The sequence below is a fragment of the Acanthochromis polyacanthus genome, chromosome 10, assembly GCF_021347895.1.
Source record: "Acanthochromis polyacanthus isolate Apoly-LR-REF ecotype Palm Island chromosome 10, KAUST_Apoly_ChrSc, whole genome shotgun sequence".
NCBI lineage: Eukaryota > Metazoa > Chordata > Actinopteri > Pomacentridae > Acanthochromis > Acanthochromis polyacanthus.
The window spans coordinates 3,830,282-3,856,266 of NC_067122.1; the positions used below are offsets into that span (position 1 = coordinate 3,830,282).

At 42.1% G+C, this 25,985-nt stretch overlaps 1 protein-coding gene across 3 annotated transcripts in view; it reads right to left on the minus strand.

Moving 5' to 3' along the window:
* Window positions 1-25,985, minus strand: part of LOC127535872 (NACHT, LRR and PYD domains-containing protein 12-like) — a 64,827-nt gene that overhangs the window by 33,086 nt on the left and 5,756 nt on the right. Inside the window, exons 5-13 of one of the 3 annotated variants that reach the window (XM_051954795.1) lie at window positions 22,566-22,638; window positions 22,180-22,405; window positions 20,234-22,028; window positions 18,416-18,589; window positions 11,200-11,373; window positions 10,358-10,531; window positions 8,291-8,464; window positions 7,516-7,689; window positions 5,254-6,710 (exon numbers count right to left, since the gene is read on the minus strand). In XM_051954795.1, the coding sequence (XP_051810755.1) occupies window positions 6,701-6,710; window positions 7,516-7,689; window positions 8,291-8,464; window positions 10,358-10,531; window positions 11,200-11,373; window positions 18,416-18,589; window positions 20,234-22,028; window positions 22,180-22,405; window positions 22,566-22,638 (2,974 nt within the window). In that variant the 3' untranslated portion in view covers window positions 5,254-6,700. Of the gene's footprint in view, window positions 1-5,253; window positions 6,711-7,515; window positions 7,690-8,290; window positions 8,465-10,357; window positions 10,532-11,199; window positions 11,374-18,415; window positions 18,590-20,233; window positions 22,029-22,179; window positions 22,406-22,565; window positions 22,639-25,985 lie in introns of those variants that run through there. The other 2 variants (XM_051954793.1, XM_051954794.1) reach the window with 2 other exon arrangements.

Below are 25,985 nucleotides of genomic sequence, written 5' to 3' on the forward strand. Positions count from 1 at the left end.
CACCAAATAAAGAGTTGTAGTATGACCAGCAGGAGACAATTGATGGCTCCAGTGATTTTGGTGATTGTACAGTGTGTAAGAGTGAAGTTATTGAATTTTATTACTAATAAAATGATAATTATAAAAAATACAAATTCCTTAAAATTCAGATTTTTCATTTAGCGCCAAAGCAAGAGTTGTAGTTTGACCAGCAAGAGCCCATTCATGGCTCCAGTGATTTTGGTGGCTCTACAGTGAAGTTATTGAATATATGTGTAGTGTCTCTTTTCGCTGTTGCAGCGGTTTTGCTATTTGCAGACGGTCCCTGTTCACTCGTTGCACCGCCGGCTGCTCATAGACGCCAATGTTATTTCTGTAGCTTGAAATACAGCGACTTTTGATAAAATTGGCCTTGTAGCACATTGTCTACCTTACAACGATTTGAAAGAGGCATCGTTCATGTTTTGACAACATATATCTCATGAGTTATTGATGCCGGAAGTCCGAATCTGTGAATATCTTTCCAACTTTACCGAACTCCGCCAGATTCATTGCAAACTAAACTAATGCACGTGTCTGAGTTTGCAAAGAACTAAAACTGGACTTAATTTACAGCAATTTAGGCTGTACAATGGGCTGATTCATACGCCAATTGCCACGATTCATAATCTCAAATTATGTTTGTTTTGTTATTAATCCTCCTCATTAGCCTCCTTGCATTAGAAGGCTAATGTGTCACCGGCCCGGCTCGTTAGCGTGCAAGCTAAGCAGTACCGTCTTTCGTCCATAAACTGTATATCAATTAAAACAGTACAGTTTCATGAAATAAATAAATTACAAGAAGTTGGATGTGTTATTTACTTGACCTGTGAGGCGTCACCTGCCCCGGTAGGTCCACCGGGTCCACCCGGCGTCTACTCTTTATAAATGGCGCATGCGCGTTTGGAGCAATCGGTGTTCGATTACGTTCCCCTGTGACCTATGTGACGTCATTCCAGTATTTTTCTACTCGTACCCATAAACTTGAATTCGTCCTCACAGGGAAGACTTCGTAGTCGTAGAAATTAGAGTTGCACTCACAACTTTTAGGTTCATACTCGTAAAAACAATCCTAACCCTTAATTTATCAAACTCATGCATATGACAGCAGAATTTTGTGTACAAATTTTTTATCAACATACAAATGTTTAACATTACGAATACGAATGGTTAGAATCGTGGATGAATACTTTTGACAGTAATCTTATTCCATATTACGCTTGCTGTTTAGAGTTACGCTCCACATGTACTGAGAGGTAGTGATGGCGAGATGAAGCACTGAGGCTTTCCATCCAGTTGGTTCACTCATGGGTCGAAGCTTCTTGCCTGGGGACCAGACAGCCTTTATATTGTGTATTACAAATACACATAAAGTCAGTCTGGAACTGCTCCATTGAACCAAATCTAGCCCAGAGGCGGGACTACCGATCACAGCTTGAATTGGAGAGAGCCAATCAGCGTAACGCATGTGTGACGCAATCACTAAGCGACCTAACAACTGCCTTTCCGCCATGATGTTTTGTAGTTTTAACAGCTTCCTTCGCCGTACAGGGGTCCTGAGGAAAATCTAAGCTCTCCCTTTCAACAGTGGAGAGCAGCATTACGCATTCTATCGTACAGCCTGCCGGAATTAAAAGAAGAAGAAGAAGAAGTAGTCCAAACAGTTATGGCGACCAGTTTTAAGGACAAATTCAGCCCGTGCAAAACAGAGGAAAGCGCACGAGAGAAACCTCGCTCTGTTGCGGTCGCCATTTCGTTTGTATGCGGGAGGTGCACAGGTGTTAGATGGGTAATCTCGGCCCTGAAGATGACGCATCGTTAACTCCCGCCTCTGGTGCTCTGATTGGTTCGGTCTGATCTGCTCGGAGCTTGACAACCTGTCAAAATGTGTCAATGGAGGAGGGCTAGACCGTATTCCCGTATATCCCTTATAACGGGAATACAGTCTAGCTAAGCTAGGCTACGAAGCTTCATGGTGTGTCATTTGCTCTACTGCGCCATCAAGTGGACAAATAAAAGTAAAACAGGCAGAGTGCCTATAATGACACACTGGCTTTGCTATGTGAAGCTTTGAACTGTGTTTAAATGATAATGCCAATAAACATATAATATACTTAATATAGTGTCTGTTTTTCCTGACAGCAGAGATAGAGAGGAAAGTGGAAACAAATGGGGAGAGATTTGAGATCTGTAGTTTGACTTCTTGATTGAGGTCAGGTTCTGGTTTTCTGTAAAGTGTTTAAATACTTTTAATAGTAATCAGGGCGACATAAATAAAATGTGCTTGTGCTTCTTTTTGTTTTGTGACTGTGCTTGTGGTACCATTGCAAAACTAAAGTAGGGACAGCATTTTATTTGATATTATTCAAAAATAAGAGAATTTTTCCACAGAGCTGGGATTTAGGTGGTTTCTTTTTTTTGGACAATATTTCTCCAGCTCCTTGGAACACCTCATCATTAATAAAATCATACATATTAGGACTGATAGTTTAATATATGGCAAGTATCCAATATATTATGAGTTTTCCCACATAAAACCTTATTATGAGTAGTCAACTCAAAATACTCCCACACGGGTGAGGACTTACTAACACATGCTTTGTAGGCCCTGCTGTAGAACTGTGGCTCCCAGTGGCTTCTTTACATACACGTCAAAGTAGAGTCTAGTTCCCATGTGACTGAAGAAGGTGACAGAAGGTGCAGACACCAAATGGAGTTACATTTACAAATGGTAAAACTGACACACACAAACACCCATAATTTTACACAACCCATAAACCAATGTAAAAGAAAAATATATGTACTGTCTCACATCAAAGCACTGCAGTTGGGAAATAATCTAAACTGCTGCTCTTCCTACACTTCTCCTACTCCTCCAGCTACTGCTATTTCACACCGAATAATACTAACCAATAATATTTACTAAATAATACTAACGACAACTCGCTCTCACTCCTCTCTCCACAAAAGCCAACAACACCCACAGTGTGGCTCGAGATTCGAAACGTTTTTATGGGACAGCGATACGTTGAACGAACCAATCACGTGATCTGCACAAACCGAGGCCTCGTTTGTCATCGGTCACGTGACTTTTCCAGAAGCGACCCAAGCCTCGAAGCGAAGCTTCATCTGACACGCCCACTTTTACTCGAGACACGCCTCGATGCCTCGGTTCATTTGTCCCATCACTACTGAGAGGTTAATTCTGTCGATTGATGTCAGTAAAGAGGTTAGCACCTGTGTTTGACACTCCGCCTCAGACTCCAGTTCTTCGGCACTACAGTAGAAACATTTTGTAATGACGTTAATAAACATTTAGTACAGTTGCTAACATTGTTCAAGTTATTTAACCGAGCAAATGTTAGATGTTTTTCTAAATTAGCTGACGTTGTTAGTTAGCAGTTAGCCAATGTTCGTTAGCTGACCGATGCAACGTCAAGTATATTTTAAAAAAAAATCATATTTTTACTTTAATACAACCAACTTCCAGCTGCTGATACTACAACACCAAAGTGTAGAAGTTGTCTCCAGGATTTGTCTGTGTTTATTCTCTAAAACTGACCGTGTTCAGGGTTCTGCTGACGGTTCTTCTGACAGTTGGACAACAGAACAATTGGGTCCATGAAGCTCCAAGCTGCTGAACTGTTAAAGCTGCTGGTCTCGCTGATGTGAAAGTGGATTTCAAACAGCATTAATACTTTAAACTGTCCGAAAGGTTTTATGTGATTAAAACGTAGAAAACATGGAGACTCAACGCTTCGGTCAGACATCTCTGCTTTAATGGAGAAACGCACTCAAGACATGGACACTTAAAATCTGTTGCGCATCTAGTCTGCGTTGTACGGTAAAGAGCGGACAGAGATTTAGTGTTGTCCTCAGATCTGTCAAAGCACTTAGTCTGTCACCACATTGGAGATCTGTCACTACAGGATTACCTCCGTTACACATTTCAGGTTAGTTGTCTGCAGTATTTTAAAAATAATTTCTTGTTAAAGTTGTGACCAACATGCATTAATGACTGAATATGCAGATTTTTGGATCTCCAGAACTTCATCAAATCACATCATCATCAAACTCCACCATGTTCTTGTTCATCAGGTTTCTCTCTGATGATGTTCAGCTTGTTTGACTGCAGCGTTGTTAAATAATTATATCACCAGGATGCTTTGTTCTATTATATGCAGATTTATGAAACTATAACTAATTAAAACAACAACACAGGTCAGGCCAGCATGAGAAAAGACTCACATATAAGCGTCTAAACAACCAGGACGAAGCAGAAAACAGACTAATAACATGCAGGGATGTAAAATGAGTTGAGGATGAGCTGGGAAGGCAGGCTGCTGATGGACTGATGAGTCTGATGGTGGAGTTTGATGACAGCAGTTTGGTGAAGTTCTGGAGTTTCAAAAATCTGCAAATATGGGAAATAAAACATTATGTCTCTGATTGTAAGACGTAATTATTTCAATAAGCTGCAGTCAAACAACCTGAAATTGATAGCAGAGGTAATACTTTCATGACAGAACATGTAATACAGACAGAAGTATAAACTTTCCCCGTTTTTAAACAATCGTTCAGCCGTATTAGTGCATCTTTGAGTTCACCGATGCACCTGAATGCACCATTTAGTTCTTTTGGGCCCAGCAGCGCCTTTGAAAGAGATTTCTGAAACAATTCCATGAAGATGAAGAACTGTCTGATAATTTGTTTTTGTCTCTGCAGCTGATAAATGAACTTTTAAATCACTTTCCAGTCGTTGAACCTCCGACAGGAAGCTGAAGCAGCTCATTCCAAACAGCACAGCGCCCTCCAGTGGCTGCTCTGAGAATCACACCCTGCAACATTTCCTCATTCAAATGGCTTTCATTCATTCCAGAGCTGCATTGATTGTCAGATTATGAAACATCTTTGCTTTAATTTACAACTTTATGTCACGTTCAGTGGTTTAAATGACACAAACTATTCAAGATTTTCACTTTAAATCCAACATTTCATTTCAAAGATGTGAAAATCGCGTTAAATTGGACTAAATGGGCTAAATGTGCACATGAAAGTCTCACAGTTCAGTGAAAATGCCAGATTTTGACATAAACCTGCATAAAACTAGAAACAAAACACATTTGAACTCCGTCAAATTCCAGGAGAGTCTCTAGGAATCCTCTTCTAGATTTATTCTCAACCAGCTGAGTGTGGAAAAGAGAAAGAAGAAATAAAACACCAGATGGTCGCAGCTGAACCAAAGATGACTGATTTATTGAAGAAAGTTGTTGAGTTAACACAAATCAAACAACACAGGAGACAGAAAAAGGAGCAACGGAGGGCGACGGATGCTACTGAAAAGAAATGAAGAGAAACTACAAGAAGATTTCTGATTACAAGTTAGAACCAAACTGAACTCTCCTACGTTGAGCAGATAAAAGTCCAAATGAAAACCCTGCTTGGACTCACCTACACTCACTGCCCACAACTAAAGCTACAAACAGGAGAAACACCTGCTGTGGAATTTTCAGGACATTTCATTTCAAGCAAAAACTAATATGTGCTGGAAAAGTCCTGATTAAACACCTAAAGGCCCTGAGTGTTATTTACAAGCTGAGTCAGGATGTGTTTCACGATTATGTGTTAATAAAGGTCAGATTGAATCATTACCAACCATGACGTCATGCTAATGTGAGGACAAAACTAAAAGATAACGCTGGAACATTCCCACAAACAGACCAAGGGCTGAAAACCTGGAATTGAGGCTCCAAGTGGGCAGATATCAGTCAGAGTGGAAACATCCTGAAACTTCCTGCACACTCTGCAACCTGACATCAACCTCCAACGGATCAAGTCAACATTAATTGAACTTCTCCATCATTAACGGTGTGGAGCTGCAACACTAAACTGTACAGGAACAACACATTTCATACTGATTCCCAGTCCACCTTCCAGTAACATGGTCCAGTCAGAGTCTCTACACACCAGCTGTAAGCGACAGCTGAATTGTTCGGCTCCATCATTAAAGGGTTAAAGCTCCGCAGGTCCTCATAACCTGCGTGAGCGAGCGGAAGCAGTAGAGCATAGAAGCTAAAAGGAAATAGCCTCCTGCTGCGTACGCCTCGGCGGCGTCTGTTCGGATTGGCACGGTATGTTGAGGTTTACTTCGGTCACTAAATGCCAGTCTTACACAGAATGCGATGTTAACCCGCGTTCGCGGTTTGCCAACGTGTGTTTGTTTTTAGGACATCGGTGTGATGCTCCGCTGCGGCGCTGTTGATGGTACTGGGGAAGCTAGCTAAGGCTAAGGAGTTTTTGCACCCTTGGTGAGCGGAGCGAGGCGAGTCCGCTCAGGCTGTGTTGCAGGCACATGGTTATTGTGTCACGTAATTTGTGTATTGATATGTATAATATTTTGAGTCGGCTGAATAATTTAAGGTGCTGCTTGGTTTTATGTATGTAAATATGGTGCTGTAAAATGTAAGAATGTGCTTTGTGGTGTTATATTTGTGCTTACACTTTTGTTTCTATTTATAGTTTCACGGTGCTTGACTATATGCTATTAAAATTGCACCCGTTTTGGAGACTCTCTGCTTCATTATTGACGCCAAGCGCAGCTACACCAGCTGCTGCTGCTGCTTCAACCTCTGGATCATCAGGACACTTCATCCTCTCAGCACAAACACCGTCCTGATCAGCATCACTTCCATCTGCAGAGAGAAGAAGAAAGATCAGAGGAGATGGATGAGTTTGATCAGCATCAAGTGTGTTTCTCTGCACATTTCACTGCAGTCCACAGTGGAAACAAACTGCTGACAGTCATCAAGCTTCATTACTGCACAAACTCTTCACTCATGGATTTACTGCTGCTCCATTTAAACCAACAGTCTCTGAGTGTCCATCAACATCTCATCTGCTCTGAAAACATCAGCTGACAAACCAACATGGAGGCTGGCAGTCAACACATCTGGATCAAAGCACACACAAGGACACACATCCAGATGTGGCTGCTGGACCTGAGCAGAGCTTCTGTTCTGTACAAACACCTCATGGTTCCTCCATGTGATGCTGCTGCTGCTGTGAAATAAGAGGCGCTGGTTTGCAGGCTTCAGTCTCACTGATCTCAGAGCTGTGACAAACATCACACTGATCAGCTGATCACTGTTGGAATCAGACAACAAACAGTGAGATCACATCTGATGGACACTTTGATGAAGGAGGACCACTGTCTCTGCACATCTGGAGGGCTGACAGCTGGAATCAGCGTCATTTCCTCAACACATCAACACAACAACAACAGTCGGCTTCACATCCACTCAAACACACCATGACAACAAGCTTGTGGCTCCTCTGATTGGCTGACTGCTGTCTCTGTGTTTCTGTCTCCATTCTGCTCTCACAGCTTCACTGAGAATCTGCAGGTTTACAGGAGACACTGGATCTTTGCTTTGATACTGACTGTGTTTAGTAGAAAACTGCTGGAAGCAGAAGAGACTGATGGAACCTTCTACTGACCCCAGAGTCTTCAGGCTGCAGTCTGGACTCTCCTTAAGATCTAACAGATGTTTCATTGATGAATCCTGCAGGTTGTTTTCGCTCAGGTTCAGATGTTCCAGATGGGAGGGGTTGGACTTCAGAGCTGAGACCAGAGAATCACAGCTGATCTGTGACAACTTGCAGTGAATCAATCTGAAAAAAGAATAAAAGATGTGTATAAAACCATTGATGATCCATCAGATGTGTTCAGGTTCTGAATGTTCAGATCAACATTACTTTGTCCTCATCAATCAGCTTTTCTCTAAAAGCAGCACAGTGACTTTGTCCTTCTCTTATTGTGGATCATCATCATGTCAGCCTTCTACACACATCATCCACATGTCAGCACAACATTCATCCACCTATTCATGTCCACACATCAGTAACATGCTGCATCATCAACAGGATCAGGATCAGTCAAATAAAACTCAACACAAACCAAAGAAATATTTCTACTTCACTCACTAAACTCTGTCTCTTCAAACTGATCTGAGTTCTTCTGGATCCAGATGTGACTCTTCAGCTCAAATTACAAACATTCATTTACTTTAACAACTAACACTCAACATTTTACACACTTTCTGCTACAAACACAATTTCTGACAGAACAACTGAATTTAGAACAAAAACCACAAAATGTGAAGCAGAGCAGATTTACAGCTTCATGGATGGAAGTTCTGTTGAACAGAAATGAGCTTCAGTTGTCATTAAACACTTTAGATCTACAACAGTAACAGACAGACTGTGAACTGACCTCAGAGTCTTCAGGATGCAGTCTGGACTCTCCACAAAACCACTCAGATGTTTCACTCCTGAATCCTGAAGGTTGTTGTAGCTCAGATCCAGATGTTCCAGATGTGAGGGGTTGGACTTCAGAGCTGAGACCAGAGAATCACAGCTGATCTCTGACAACCTGCAGTACCTCAATCTGAACAAAGAATAAAAGATGTGAGTTGAGGAGATAAAGTTCCTGCTTGAAATCATTCAGAGTTTCATCATGAGTTCAGAGCTGAAGAAGCTTCAGAAGATCCAAGTTTACAAAATGGAAACTCCAAGCAGCTGAAGCCAACAGGCTTCAGCTTCAAACAGTCCAACAGAAGCAGTGAAGAAGAGCTCTCATTAATATTAATGACAACAGCAGTGATCTTCATCATACTCATCCCTGATCACATGACTTCATCCAACAGTTGAACCAGCAGATGCTGAATATTAGTTTCTGTCTCTCAGGATGAAAAACAGCTTGAATTACAGCTCAGACTATCAGTCCACTATTTGATGAGTCCATAGAAAAAAGATGAAAAACATTTCAATCATGGTTTCACTCATTTATCCAGAAAAACATCAAACTGCTTCCAGTCTGTCCACTGTCAACATTCTCTATTTTCTCTCACATTAAACTGAATATTTGTGCTTTTGGACTAGGTTGATGCTGGAGGTACGGATCCGTTAAGGTCACTGAAGAGCTGGCGCCAGTTAACTACTATTTGCTGCACATTACAGGCAGTTTATATGAATGACTTTGACGGCGAACATTGTATAATTTAACCAAAAATACACCGTCTCCTCTCACACTTTAGACATTGTAGTTTTTACGCTTTTAGACGCCGTGTCTAAATTGTTTGAAGTCCAGTTCCTATTAAGTAGTTTACCGCGTTCAGTGGTGGAAGCGGCTGACGAACTCCATTGCAAATGTTCCCATTTAATTTCGGACGCTAATTTACAAGGTAAAGTTACGGATGTCGAATATGAAACAAACACTGGTGAATGGTGAGGAGCAGCTCTTTAATTCGGCACGAATTAAAAAAACCCACAAACTCGATTTACTGTGATATTGTGAGATTTGTTTGTGGTTATGTAACTTAGCCATTCAACAGAGTCCGCTAACATTAAAGTGACTGTGAAAGGGTCTGTGTTGACAGACGTAGAAAATACGTCAGGGTTTTGTTTAGGTTGTTATATGTAATAGTCTGTCGTTTGTGCTTTATTAGAACAGGGTCACGTGAATAAAAAGTTTTGCTATTTTTAATAGTAGTGCTGATTTCAACCCCCAAATCGCTGTCCGTGAAAAAGTCAGATAATGATATTTATAAGACATTATGCATGATAGAAAAGAGAACAGCAGATGACTGACATGACAGGCTCGGCACGCAGATTCACCTCGAATCACGGAAGCACCTTCATCACTCGGATTACCAAACCGGCTCATTAATATTTATGTACGTCGGATTACCAGCCAATCACAAAGCGCGTTCATCAGCCGGCTCATTAATATTCATGTACGTCTCATTAATATTTATGATAAGGGAAAGTGCCGTATCTGTAGGCCACAGGCTACGGGTACGGGTCCGTATCTGTAGACACTACCTTTGGACTAATGCTGGAACAAAACCAGACATTTGAAGATGTCACCTTCAACTCTGACAAAGTGGATCAACATTTTTCACCCATTTTAACATTTGATAAACCAAACAAGTGAAACACCTGAAAGCTTCATCAGGAATAAAAACAGCTGTTAGCTGCTGCTGTCAGTTTGAACTCCAGAGAAACATGAGGTCAGATCTGAGCTGAAGATCACGTGTGTCAGAGTTTCACTGTCAGTTATTCACTGGAGGATTTTTATTGTTAGACTGAGCTTTGAAATGTGCAGCTCAACATTTCTCTGAAAGAGTCCAAGGACTAAAGCAGAGAAGAAGAAAACAGACGTTCCCATGAAGATCCTCAGTGTGGATCAGTAGAACATCAGCCTGATGGCTGCAGTTTAGAGTCACCACAACTTTACATCACATTCATCTCAGCACACAAACAAAACATGATGTCTGACCTCAGAGTCTTCAGGATGCAGTCTGGACTCTCCACAAAACCACTCAGATGTTTCACTCCTGAATCCTGAAGGTTGTTGTAGCTCAGGTCCAGATGTTCCAGATGTGAGGGGTTGGACTTCAGAGCTGAGACCAGAGAATCACAGCTGATCTCTGACAAACTGCATTGCACCAATCTGAAGAAAGAATAAAAGATGTGAGTTGAGGAGAGAAAGTTCCTGCTTGAAATCATTCAGTTTCATCATGAGTTCAGAGCTGAAGAAGCTTCAGAAGGTCAAAGTTCACAAAATGGAAACTCCAAGCAGCTGAAACCAACAGGATTCAGCTTCAAACAGTCCAACAGAAGCAGTGAAGAAGAGCTCTGATTAATATTAATGACAACATGCTGCTGCTTCAATAAAGACGGAGTGACTTCAGCTCTGAAACTCTGCAGCTCCACCAGTGGCTCCATCCACACAAACTCATGCTGAGCAACAAACACAAGGAAAAACACTCGCACATTTATTTCACTTTCTGCTCACAGTCACACAAACACACAAGAAGGAAACGTGGACAAAATGAGGCTGCAGACTCTAAAATATCTTCATGTTCTGGAACCATGGAGACCTTTCAATCAGGACTCTACATTCACATCATTTCAGTCTTCATCCATCTGTTATTGATGGTGGAAAGTGTCCATCACAGTTTTCAGAGGACCAGATGACGTCTTCAAACTCTTTTCTCAAACATTTTGACTTTGAAATGAGTCAAAGCAGAGAAATGAAGTGTGTGAGGGGTGGAGCAGCTGTCACCACAACTTTACATCACATTCATCTCAGCACACAAACAAAACATGATGTCTGACCTCAGAGTCTTCAGGATGCAGCCTGGACTCTCCACAAAACCACTCAGATGTTTCACTGATGAATCCTGCAGGTTGTTATCACTCAGGTCCAGATGTTCCAGATGGGAGGGGTTGGACTTCAGAGCTGAGACCAGAGAATCACAGCTGATCTCTGACAACCTGCATCGCTCCAACCTGAATAAAGAATAAAAGATGTGTATAAAATCATTGATGATCCATCAGATGTGTTCAGGTTCTGAATGTGCAGATCAACATGACTTTGTCCTCATCAATCAGCTTTTCTCTAAAAGCAGCACAGTGACTTTGTCCTTCTCTTATTGTGGATCATCATCATGTCAGCCTTCTGCACACATCATCCACATGTCAGCACAACATTCATCCACCTATTCATGTCCACACATCAGTAACATCTGCTGACCTCAGTCCACTCTCTCATCAAAGGATCTACAACAAATCTCTTCATTCTTTAAGCTTCTCTTATTAGTTTTTAAATGTCTTAACAGCCGTGCACCTTCTTATTCATCTGATCTTCTTTTACCACATCGACCCTTGCGGATCCTGAGGTCCTCCGGCAGCGGCCTTTAATCCATACCACAAGCCAGAACTAAAACCCACGGCGAGGCGGCATTTCGCCACTACGGCCCCCGTCTGTGGAACAGCCTGCCGGAGAAACTCAGGACTGCAGAGACTGTCGATGTTTTTAAAAGAAGGTTAAAAACGCACCTTTTTAATCAGGCTTTTAATTAACCTTTAAATTCCTTCTTATGTTCTTATCAGTACTTATTTATGATCTTATGGCTTCTTTTCCTTTCGGCTTTTCCCTTCAGGGGTCGCCACAGCGGATCAATTGCCTCCATCTCACCCTGTCTGCTGCATCCTCTTCTCTCACACCAACCACCTTCATGTCCTCCCTAACCACATCCATAAACCTCCTCTTTGGTCTTCCTCTAGGCCTCCTGCCTGGCAGTGGGAAACTCAGCATCCTTCTACCAATATATTCACTCTCTCTCCTCTGGACATGTCCGAACCATCTCAGTCTGGCCTCTCTGACTTTATCTCCAAAGCCTCTAACATGTGCTGTCCCTCTGATGTACTCATTCCTGATCCTATCCATCCTGGTCACTCCCAGAGAACCTCAGCATCTTCAGTTCTGCTACCTCCAGCTCTGCCTCCTGTCTTTTCCTCAGGGACACTGTCTCCAGACCAAACAACATGGCTGGTCTCACCACAGTTTTGTAAACCTTTCCTTTCATTTTAGCTGAAACTCTTCTATCACACATCACACCTGACACTTTTCTCCAGCCGTTCCAGCCTGCCTGTACACGCTTCTTCACCTCTTTTCCACACTCTCCATTGCTCTGGACTGTTGACCCTCATTACTTAAAATCCTCCACCTTCTTGATCTCTTCTCCCTGTAACCTCACTCTTCCACTTGGGTCCCTCTCATTCACACACAGATACTCCGTCTTGCTGCGGCTAACCTTCATTCCTCTCCTTTCCAGGGCAAACCTCCATACCTCTAGCTTCTCCTCCACCTGTTCCCTGCTTTCACTACAGATCACAATGTCATCTGCAAACATCATAGTCCATGGAGACTCCTGTCTAACCTCGTCTGTCATCCTGTCCATCACCATAGCAAACAAGAAGGGGCTCAGAGCTGATCCCTGATGTAGTCCCACCTCCACCTTGAACTCCTCTGTCACACCTACAGCACACCTCACCACTGTCTTACAGTCCTCATACATGTCCTGTACCACTCTAACATACTTCTCTGCCACTCCAGACTTCCTCATACAAAACCACAGTTCCTCTCTGGGCACCCTGTCATAAGCTTTCTCCAGATCTACAAAGACACAATGCAGCTCCTTCTGACCTTCTCTGTACTTCTCTATTAACATTCTCATTTATTATCTTATGTATTTTTATTATTTCAACTGTTCATTTCATTCATCTTATCATACAGTCCCTTTATTTTATACTTTAAAGTTGTTTTTTTTTTTTTTTTGTTTTAACTCCGGTCTTTCCTCAGGGGGGTCCTCCTCACTGGGGGTATATCCGGTCTGCTGCAGGAGGTGTTGTCCATGGGCCCTTTTGCCCCGGATGGATGGGGGTCTTCCCACCTTGGTGTGGGCTCCCTCTGTCTGTCGGGGTCTGAGTGGTCCGGGCGGCGGCACCCCCGGCGGTCATGGCCTGCAATTCCTCCCAGTGTGGACGGCCCCAGTGGTAATGTTTGCCATGACCCTCAGTGCCATCTCCATACAGTCCATGGTGAGAGTGTGCGCACGCGCATGTGTGTGTGTATGCAGGTGTAAATATATGTATACTGACAGTCAATAGAAACTTTGAGGTAGAAATGTACACAGAATTCTACTTGTAGGGGGGTTGTAATTATTCATGGTGGATTTACTGATGATCTAGTGCCCTGGTAGTTGAGATAATGAGGAGTTGTCATTTTGTCATGATTCATTGCACATGGGTTGGTCACTTTGCAAAAGTGAACCAAATACACACCAAGCAATACTCAGTGAGTATCTGCACAATGTGAGAATGGGTTCTGAAGGCCTATATAAAGGCCCAAAAAAGGCCACCATTGTTAGTCCAGTGAACAGCATCATGCCGCGTCTATGAACAACGTCTCCGGGCACTGGGTATGGTGGAGGCCGGTTTGAGCTACAGTGATGCAGCCAGGCGTATGGGCTGTTCCCAACCCACAATCAGAAGCCTGGTCCAAAGCATGCGCCGACGGATTGCTGCCTGGATCCAAGCAAATGGAGGCCATACTCGGTATCGACTGTTGTGAATTTGTGTTTGGCAGGTGCCGTTTTCTTTTGTGAAATTCTTTATTTTGAAATCATTCTTGAAACTTTAGATTTTTGTTTCTGTATGCCAATATGCTAAACAAATGATTCATATGAAGAAAATCCAGTTTCGGGCTTCAAAATAAAAATTATATTGAAAAATATGGTCTCAAAATTTCTATTGACTGTCAGTGTACATACCCACGGTGGGAGGGAAAGATTTTCTTGTTTTTATTTCAGTGTTTTTAAGTCAATGTTATTAATGTTGTAAAGCACTTTGTGGTGCAATTTCATTGTATCAAATCAAATCAACTTTATTTATATGGCACTTTTCATACAGTACAGTAACACAAAGTGCCTCACAGAGGATAAAAACAAGAACAACACAATATAAAACACTATGAAAAACCCGAAACCTCCCACCCCCCACAAATATACACACAGATACACAATTACATATACATTCACATAGTTTAGTGGCTAACTTTGAGAATGTGAAACACCCTAAACGTTGCTTGTTAGAAGCAGGCATCCGATTTGTGGGTAGAGTGGATGTTCGTAAATGAAACCTCCATGGATGCCATTTCTCAAACTCACTATTTTGGCCGCCATGACAGTTTTAAAAATGGCCGCCGTGATGGCTCTCTCATCCACTAACTTTGTTTATAATAATGATAGAGGAGCACGGATTTTTGCTTTATATACATTTATGATGGTGCAGGTTTCAAAAATGCTAATAAAATTCGCGTTACTGTCAGTTTATTGTGAGAAGGTTGAGGTCTGCACCATTTCATATACATTATTTCTTTTGCGGAACTGTGTCCTGTGACATTGTCTCTTGCAACAGCCGATGGCTCACTGCGACTGCCTCGCAACAAGGCTGCCTTGGCAAAACTTCTTCAAGGAGATCTGGCACAGACTGAAATCCAACCTGACAACAGGCCACTGTGTACAGTTGTAGATGGCATGGCCATGATTCAAGCCCTCGGCAATCGTGCTGGTGCAAAGACATTTGGAGAGTGGAGTGACAATGTTACAAGGCATGTCACGAGTTTGTTCTCCGACAACTGCACACGGGTAGACCTTGTCTTTGATAGATACAATCAGCAGACCATCAAGTCATCTTCCCGCAAGAAATGGGCTGGAGAAAGGAAAGCAATCAGACGAAATGTGGATTCCAGAAACCAGGCCATTGGTCAGTGTGAGAGATTCATACTGTCTGATGAAAACAAAGCCAGTCTAGCCAGTTTCCGGCGCACTCAGCTGTCCGAGAGATTCCCCAGTGAATGGGGCAAAGAACTTGTACTCAGTGGTGGATTTCTGGATGCCTAACCTGGCAATAGCCAGATTAATAATTGTGTAGTACTTGATAGTACTCCACAATATCCATTTTGGACCGCTCCATGTAAATCCGTTCAGAGGAAAGAGGCACGGATTGGACAATGCAACCGTATGTCCCGCCTCTGACAGGTTTTTTTAAGCCAATCGCGGCAAACTTTAATATGTCGTCATCGGGTTTGCGCGCAGGTGCTAAGGTGTGGTCAAAGTAAAACTGACTTAATAGCAGCATCTACACGATCGCAGTGTTTCCCCTCCTATAAGACCCACGAGGCGGGCCGCCTCGCTGGTATAGGCCTCCGCCTCACTACAATTTTGCTGAAATTGCCGCCTAACTGGTCCGCGCCAAAAAAAACAAAACAAACGGAAAGCACCAAGCCACCGGAGCTGTCATTTTTAACTGTGCGGGTCCACCGGCTGCTCTCCCCCGGTCTCCCCCGCTAGCTGGTCGGCTAAGACCTGCCGCCGCTCGTCTGCCCGGGACAAACCACGCACGCACGTACGTCCCCCACGTTGGCCCTTGCCTACACCCCACCGCCTCACAGCCATTTCAACCCAGGGGAAACACTGCGATCGTTGTCCTCCGTTGCCATGTTTGTTTTGATCTACTGGCGCTTGGTGTTGTCGTCACACCCGGATATCCCGCACATTATCCCGCCCCACACACGAATACTGCTGCGTGATTGGCCCGAACCAACTTGGTTCTGCACGAACAGTGAATGCGGGAGCGGAGCAAGATGGTTTCTTGAGAGATTTGTGAACTCACAAATATCGCGAGAAATCAACTTGCTGGCAAGGTTACTGGATGCCACCAAAGTCTGGTCATCTTTAGGCAGGGATGTGCCACAGCTGTCAGCAACTGATCATGAGGAGGCTGACATTCGCATGCTCCTCCATGCTAAGGAAGCCCATGAGCAAGGATTTGGCCAAACCATCATCATAAGCCGTGACACAGATGTTCTTCTTCTCCTGATTGCCCACCAAGCACAACTCAGCCCTGCCTTATGGATGCAGAGAGGGACTGTCAAGAAGATGTGCTACGTACCTATCCACCAGATTGACTTGACTGAGGAACAAAGATCGTCGCTGCTTGCATTTCATGCACTCACGGGATCGGACAGCACCAGTCAGTTTGCAAACATTGGCAAGCTGACTGCATGGAAGGAGTTTGTGAAGAACCCACAGCTGCTGCAGGATCTGGGTACTGCAGACTTTCCTGACCAGGAGGTGTTGGACAATGCAGAGGCATTCATTTGTAAACTGTATGACCCAAAGACAGTCAGCCAGTCAATCCATCACGTGAGGTGTGCTATCTTTCACAGCGCAAAGAAGACCATGGAGAGTCTTGCCTTGCACACGATCATGCCAGTGCAAGGACAACTGCAGGAATCCAAGATCTGCACATCAGGAGGACTAGATAGCTAAAGCTGAAGAACTGACTAGTCATTAGCTATTTCTATTTTCCAGCTATCCTTGATTCAGTCATAGAGCTGATCGTTGTATATACGTACAAGCACCTACTTGGAGACAAGTGAATGTTACTTGACATTTTTAATTTCACCTTTACGGCAAAGAATGCAAAGGTTTAATAATCAGTATGATTTGTTCTAAAACGCTCAGCACTGGATGTGCGAGAAAGTATTAAAGAAAGATTTGGCCTGATTACGCAACAAGCGTTTTTTTTTTTTTTTAAATCCCAATAAAACAGTCATTGCCAACAAATCTTGTAAGAATGTAATTTTTCTTGCATAAAAATGTCAAAAATCAACTTCCCATACCTAAAAACCTAAAATTAAACACAAACTCGGTGCAAATATTTGCCATAGAACTCGAGATATTGAAAAATCTTGCCACGAAAACAGTCATTTTGAAAACTGTCATGGTGGCCAAAATATTCATTCTCAAACTTGGCATCTACCACAAATGTCCTCAAGTGCTACATGGCTACACATACAAATAAGATGCTTGCTTCTAACAGACAATGTTTAGGGTGCCACTTTGTTTGAAAGCTACAGATTTCAGCCACTAAACTACCACACATACGTAGACATACAAACAGACATACATACCCACACACACAAACATACCAACATACACACACCCACATACACCATCTGTCGGTAAGGAGATATAGAGGAGACATGGCTGGGCACCGAAATTCGAGGTGAGGAAGAAGCTACCTTTGGGGGCCACGCACACCGAGAGGAGTGATGGACCATGACTGCAGGGGCGCCGACACAAGGACCACCCCAGCCCAGGCAGACAAGAGGCTCCACACGAAGGTGTAAAGCTCTCCAGCCACCCGGCCCAGGGCCAACCATGGGCCAGCACCCCCATCAGTGGACCAGAATCAACTTCAGGTGTGGTAGGTCCCCAGGAGGAAACACTGGAAAATCGAGGGACTAAAACAGTAAAACAAAATGAAAAGTGTGTATGAAAAGTGCTATACAAATAAAGTTTGATTGGTTGACTGATTCTTTCATTTATTCCATCACTTCTTCTTCTTCTGTGGAAATCAGCTTGCTAGCTTTGTCTCCTTCACATCTTCCAGTGTGTCTCCAACAACAGTCACATGTCATCTGTACATTACAGAGGGATTCTGATTCCTGCTGTCCACACTGACTGTCCACTGCTCTCTTCCTAACACAACTCCACTGGAAGGAATCACTTCATCAGCTCAGCTCACACTAACATCAAGCTTCAGCTTCTGACTCACACTAATCAACTTCCACACTGTTGACAACTAAACTCCTCTTTGACTTCCTGAGGCTCCACTGCAGCTCAGCACAAACACTGTGGAAACACAAACATACTGACTGGATGTGTGGAAGTCACACTGCTGAAGCCTCACATCACTTTCACATCAGCTTTACATTCACACACACAGCAGGACTGTGGATTCTGTCCTCCATCTGGGAACTCTGCAGTCAGCTGATCAGGGCATTTATTCACACTTCAACAATCTCAAACATCTTCACAATGTTTTCATGAAAATACTCCAAATTTATCAACAACAAATTCCAAACTTCAGTCAAGGATTTGACTTGAATATATTGAAAAACCATCAAGAGTGAACTGACCTGAGAGTCTCCAGTTTACAGTTTGGACTCTGCAGTCCAGCACAAAGATGCTTCACTCCTGAATCCTGCAGGTCGTTGTAGTTCAGGTCCAGTTCTATCAGATGGGAGGGGTTGGACTTCAGAGCTGAGGCCACAACTTCACAGTGACTCTCTGAGAGTCCACAGTCATAAAGTCTGTTATGACACATAAATGACAAAACATGTTATTATGAAAAAGGACACTTTATATTTCCTTCATGCATTTGATAGAAGAACATCTGGACTGGTCCTGTTGGACATTTAGTTCTTCAGCTGATCTTCTCTGATGTTTGACATCAAACTGAATTCTCATCAGCCTCTCTCACACCTGCACACTTTCAATCTGGAATAATTATCTCTATAATCTTAGTGTTTCATCTGCAGATGGAGGACAGAAGATGGACTTCCATTCAGGCTTCCATAGTGTCCAGTCTGTCAGTGTGATCTGATCCCACGTCTGACTCCACAAAGTTATCAGAACATCTGGATCAGAAGAACATTTTCTGTCTGAATGTTCACACCACACTGACAGAAAGAATAAACACAAAACAATTAAAGAAAAACATCACAAATTACTTGAAATAAATTAATGAAAAACTAACTCAAAATAGTAACAGCAATAATTCCATTAAATCAATTCTCCCAGACATCAGAAATGATTCAGATCTCATATTCAGCTCTAAAGAAGAGAAAAAGAATTCTTTAAAAGCTGTAAGTCTGATTCTCGAAGATACTTCCAGAAGCTCCTCATGTAAGAATAATTGATGCTGCTGTAACCCGGGTTTATGAGGCCCTGGTTATTTAATTATTTGTTTGTTTATTTACTTTTCGTCTTTAGCTGCACCCTATGTATTGACGCTATGTTACTGCTCCTTTAAGAGAAGCAGTTGCGACTCCGTGGCGCGAAAGGCGCGAGGAGTGATCATCTTTTTTGTAAGCTATCTTTGACGTTTTTCCCTTCCTGCCTGTGGTGCGGTGTGGTGTGTGTCATCCTTGATTTTTGGAATTGAAAAGAATAGAGAAGAAAAGAAAATAGAGGAGACAGCAGACTGGAACATCACTGTATACTTTGAAGTTTCTGAGGAGCTGTCATTTTGTGCGGCTTTTGACAGAGTGAAGGAAAATCGTTCCCGGTGAGTAGCATAGCTGCTGACATGGCATCGTGGCATTCACTGCTGTTTTTTTAGTATTTGCTTTAATTTTATTATTTCTGAGCTATTGAAATTGCAAAATTTCTATTCTACATTTAAGTGATTATACTTCCTTTTAAAGCTTTACATTTTGTCACCGTGTGTTCCTTGAGGTGGAATTTACATGTCTGCTTCCACAGACAGGCCAGCATAAAGCCACCTCCTCTTCGAGCCTAGGTCAGAAACCCTTTTTTTTCCTTCTTTCTTTTGTAGCACCTCACCCTGTCTTAGGTGATGGGTGCTAGAGAGGGTTACACTGTGATAAAACCTGGACAAGAACCTCTACAGTTCTTCATGTGTTTCAGCAGATCTGCATGTTTGCTCCATCAGCCAAAGGAAGAAACTCACAAGAAAAAAATACTGTCAGATGGAACAATTATCAGAATGAAACAGAAAAACTGTCTTCATTCATTTAACAGCTTTAAACAACCAACTGAAAAATCCACATTTTCACAGAGTTTCAACATCTGAGACTAAACACAGCTGACATGGAAAGTTAGAAATAAACAAGTGGAACACTGAGAAGAATGAGAATGTTCTAGTGAGAACATCTGAAGAACTCAACTACTGATCTACTCTGACTGATCATCTTCATCACATCTGGACTCACCGAAACTTTCTGCAGTTCCTCACAGCTGGAATCAGTCTCCGTTTTCCCTCATATGATGTGTTGTACTTGTTCAGGTTCAACTCATCCAGAACCTTATCTGACATCTGCAGCATGTAGGCCAGAGCTGAGCAGTGGATCTCAGAAAGTTTCTTCTCTGATCTGTTCTTTGACTGCAGGAACTCTTGGATCTCCTGATGTACTGAGAGATCCTTCATCTCCATCAGACAGTGGAAGATGTTGATGCTTCTGTCTGGAGAGATTTCATAACTGTTCATCTCGTTCAGGTTGTTGATGACTCTCTGGATCATTTCTGGACGGTTCTTTCTCCGACCCAGCAGACCTCCTAACAGTCTCTGGTTGGACTCCAGACAGAGGCCATGAAGGAAGCGAACAAACAGGTCCAGGTGACCATTTTTACTTCTCAGGGATTTCTCCATCACTCTCTTCAGGAACACATCCAGAGTGCCTCTGTTCTTGTCTTTCCAGTCTTTTCCCAGGAAGTCCTCCAGAACCTCCTTGTTCCTGTTGGTGTAACAGTGGAACATGTAGACTGCAGCCAGAAACTCCTGAACACTCAGATGGACGAAGCAGAACACCTTGTCCTGGTACAGTCCTCTCTCCTCTTTAAAGATCTGTGTGAACACTCCTGAGTACTTTGAGGCTGCTTTCAGATCGATGCCACACTCTGTCAGGTCGGACTCATAGAAGATCAGGTTTCCTTTCTGCAGCTGCTCAAAAGCCAGTTTTCCCAGAGACTCAATCATCCTCCTGCTGTCTGGACTCCAGTGTGGATCTGTCTCAGCTCCTCCATCATACTTGACCTTCTTGACTTTGGTCTGAACCACCAGGTGGTGGATGAACATCTCAGTGAGGGTTCTGGGCAGATCTCCTCCCTCTCTGCTTCTCAGCAGCTCCTCCAGAACTGTAGCAGTGATCCAGCAGAACACTGGGATGTGGCACATGATGTGGAGGCTTCGTGATGTCTTCACATGGGAGATGATGCTGCTGGCCTGCTCCTCATCTCTGAATCTCTTCCTGAAGTACTCCTCCTTCTGTGGGTCGGTGAACCCTCTGACCTCCGTCACCATGTCCACACAGTCAGGAGGGATCTGATTGGCTGCTGCAGGTCGTGTGGTTATCCAGAGACGAGCAGAGGGAAGCAGATTCCCCCTGATCAGGTTTGTCAGCAGCACATCCACTGAGGTGGACTCTCTAACATCAGTCAGGACCTCATTGTTGTGGAAGTCCAGAGGAAGGCGACACTCATCCAGACCGTCAAAGATCAACACAACCTGGAAGTCTTCAAAGATGCAGATTCCTGCTGCTTTGGTTTCACTGAAGAAGTGATGAACAAGTTCCATCAAGCTCAACTTTCTCTCTTTCAGAACATTCAGCTCTCTGAAAGTCAATGGAAACATGAAGTGGATGTCCTGGTTACTTTTGTCTTCAGCCCAGTCCAGAGTCAACTTCTGTGTTAACACTGTTTTCCCGATGCCAGCCACTCCCTGTGTCATCACTGTTCTGATTGGTCCATCTCTTCCAGGTGAGCCTCTAAAGATGTCTTCTGCTCTGATGCTTGTTTCTGCTCTGTCTGCTTTCCTGGATGCTGCTTCAATCTGTCTGACCTCATGTTCATTATTGACCTCTGCAGTCCCTCCCTCTGTGATGTACAGCTCTGTGTAGATCTCATTCAGGAGGGTCGGCTGTCCTGCTTTAGCGATGCCCTCAAACACTGTCTGGAACTTCTTCTTCAGACCACATTTAAGTTTACGTCCACAAACTCCAGCAGAAAGTTCTGAATAAAAAACAACATGAGATCAATGAATAAATGACAGTAAACATTCCAACAGTTCATCCTCCTAAAGACTGATTGTGTGAAGATATTCTGAGACTTTAGTAAATGTTCTGTTGATCAGCAGCTTCAGTCTTTACACAAATCCTCTTACTGCTCTGCAGACAGTCAGCCAGCTTCTCCTGCTTCATCCTCCTCAGGAACAACACTGTGATCTGCTCAAACATCTCTCTGCTGCTCCTCTCATCTTCATCATCACCCTCCAACTCCTCCTCATCCTCCCTCTGACTCTCTGAGCATTCTGGGTAATCTGGACTCACAACCTTCTGCATCTTCTTCAGCTCCTTCTTCACAAAAGTCACCATGTTGTCCTCCAGCCGCTGGAACACAGAAATGTGTCAATGAGTCCATCAGAGTGAAATCATGGAGCCAAACATCAGATCCATGTTGGACACACTGACAGTCCACTGGTCTACAAAGAGCAGCATGGAGACGCCTGAACACAACACATGGAGAACAACTTGTTGTCCATGAACTCACCTTGAATATGGAGTCCAGGTGATGCTGCTGGACAGACTGAGCTCTGGGAACCTCTGAGTTCTGCTGATCCACTCTGTGGATCAACATCAACAGTTAGATCTCAGTCCGTCTGTCCACACAGACAAATGACATCAAATCAAATGGATTTATGAAGCCAGTTTAAAAACAACTTGAGTTGACCAAAGTGCTGCACATGCTGACAGATAGACAGAAAAGAATGATGTGCAGACAGACAATTTAAAAATCTGATTGACAATGTACATGTATAGACAATATGAAACTAGTAAAATCAATGAGTAAAACCAAATTACACATTATAAAATTCTACAACAGGACAAAGAGGATAACAAAGTCTAAGATCAATTTCTTAAATAAATATGACGTTTAAAGACCACTGACAGCAGCCAGAAGCCACTGAAAACCTGAACATTTCGAGTTTTTTTTGAAAACATCATCAGATTAGAAGAGGAAGGCTGTTCCAAAGCTTTGGACTCTAACCCGACTGCACAGGTTCGACCTCCCAGCAGCCCCAGTCATGGAATAGTTAGTAACCACGCCTGACGAATGTCAGCGGGGTTACTGCATTCAGTGCGGTATCTGGCTGGGTAAGTATGTATGTATGTGGCTATGTCCGTTCCGATATCTCTGCAAGTGCTGAAGTCAGGACAATCAAACTTGGCACTGAAGATCAGCCTTAGGTCCCCTGCTCAGTTGTGGAGTTACAGGTCAGCAGATCAAGGAGGAAGGGATATACGTAGGATGATCAAAATTGATACAGAGTATCACGCAGAGGCGTGATTCTGCCATCTACTGAGGGCTCGTCTACTTTAGTATGTCGTCCTAAAAGTTGACAAAAAAATGGGTGCCTGTATAGCTCAATGGGTTACGCAGGTGAACCACGTATAGGGGATGGTCTCCAACACAGCGGCCAAGGTTCGATTACTGCTCACGGCCCACTGCTGCATGTCTACTCCCCATTTTCTATCTCTCCTATCAAATAAAGCTGAAAAGGCCAAAAAAATAAGATTAAAAAAAAGTGACAAAAACGTCATTGTTTAGTATGTCGTCCAAAATCTGACAAAAACATCATAATTTAGTATGTCGTCCAAAATATGACAAAAACTTCACAGTTTAGTACGTCGTCCAAAATGAGACAAAAACTTCATCATTTAGTATGTCGTCCAAAATGAGACAAAAACTTCATAGGTTAGTATGTCGTCCAAAATAAGACAAAAACCTCAGTTTATTTAGTATGTCGTCCAAAATGAGACAAAAACGTCAAAGTTTAGTATGTCATCCAAAATGAGACAAAAACGTCAGTTTAGTATGTCGTCCAAAATGACACAAAAACTTCATAGTTTATTTAGTATGTCGTCCAAAATGTGACAAAAACGTCATAGTTATTTAGTATGTCCTCCAAAATGAAACAAAAACTTCAGTTTGGTCTGTCATCCAAAATGAGACAAAAACATCATAGTTTAGTATGTCATCCAAAATGAGACTAAAAGTCATAGTTTAGTATGTCGTCCAAAATGAAACAAAACGTCAGAGTTTAGTATGTCGTCCAAAATGAGACAAAAACGTCAGTTTAGTATGTCGTCCAAAATGAAACAAAAACGTCAGAGTTTAGTATGTTGTCCAAAATGAGACAAAAACTTCATAGTTTATTTAGTAAGTCATCCAAAATGAGAGAAAAACCTCATAGTTTATTTAGTATGTCGTCCAAAATGAGACAAAAAGTCATAGTTTAGTATGTCGTCCAAAATGAGACAAAACCTCATAGTTTATTTAGTATGTCGTCCAAAATGAAACAAAAACGTCAGAGTTTAGTATGTCGTCCAAAATGTGACAAAAACGTCATAGTTTAGTCCGTCGTCCAAAATGAGACAAAAACGTCATAGTTTAGAATGTCATCCAAAATGAGACAAAAACGTCACAGTTCAGTATGTCGTCCAAAATGAGACAAAAACGTCAGTTTAATATGTCGTCCTAAATGACACAAAAACTTCAGTTTATTTAGTATGTCGTCCAAAATGAGACAAAAACCTCATTGTTTAGTATGTCGTCCAAAATATGACAAAAACATCACAATTTAGTACGTCGCCCAAAATGAGACAAAAACTTCATTGTTTAGTATGTCGTCCAAAATGAGACAAAAACTTCATAGTTTAGTATGTCGTCCAAAATGAGACAAAAACCTCATAGTTTATTTAGTATGTCATCCAAAATGAGACAAAAACGTCACAGTTTAGTATGTCATCCAAAATGAGACAAAAACGTCAGTTTAGTATGTCGTCCAAAATGACACAAAAACTTCATAGTTTATTCAGTATGTCGTCCAAAATGTGACAAAAACGTCATAGTTTATTTAGTATGTCATCCAAAATGTAACAAAAACGTCACAGTTCAGTATGTCGTCCAAAATGACACAAAAACTTCATAGTTTATTTAGTATGTCGTCCAAAATGAGACAAAAATGTCATAGTTTAGTATGTTGTTCAAAATGGGACAAAAACGTCATAGTTTACTGAGTAGGTCGTCCAAAATGAGACAAAAACATCATAGTTTAGTATGTCGTCCAAAATGAGACAAAAAGTCATAGTTTAGTATGTCGTCCAAAATGAGACAAAAACATCATAGTTTATTTAGTATGTCGTCCAAAATGAAACAAAAACGTCAGAGTTTAGTATGTCATCCAAAATGAGACAAAAACGTCACAGTTTAGTATGTCGTCCAAAATGAGACAAAAACGTCAGTTTAGTATGTCGTCCAAAATGACACAAAAACTTCATAGTTTATTCAGTATGTCGTCCAAAATGTGACAAAAACGTCATAGTTTATTTAGTATGTCGTCCAAAATGAGACAAAAATGTCATAGTTTAGTATGTTGTCCAAAATGGGACAAAAACGTCATAGTTTATTTAGTATGTCCTCCAAAATGTGACAAAAACGTCATAGTTTAGTATGTCATCCAAAATGAGACAAAAACATCATCGTTTAGTATGTCGTCCAAAATGAGACAAAAAGTCATAGTTTAGTATGTCGTCCAAAATGAGACAAAAACCTCATAATTTATTTAGTATGTCGTCCAAAATGAAACAAAAACGTCAGAGTTTAGTATGTCGTCCAAAATGAAACAAAAACATCGGAGTTTAGTATTTCGTCCAAAATGACACAAAAACTTCATAGTTTAGTATGTCGTCCAAAATGAGACAAAAACATCATAGTTTATTTAGTGTGTCGTCCAAAATGAGACAAAAATGTCATAGTTTAGTATGTCGTCCAAAATGAGACAAAAACGTCAGTTTAGTATGTCGTCCAAAATGACACAAAAACTTCATAGTTTATTTAGTATGTCTTTCAAAATGAATCAAAAACGTCATAGTTTAGAATGTCATCCAAAATGAGACAAAAACGTCA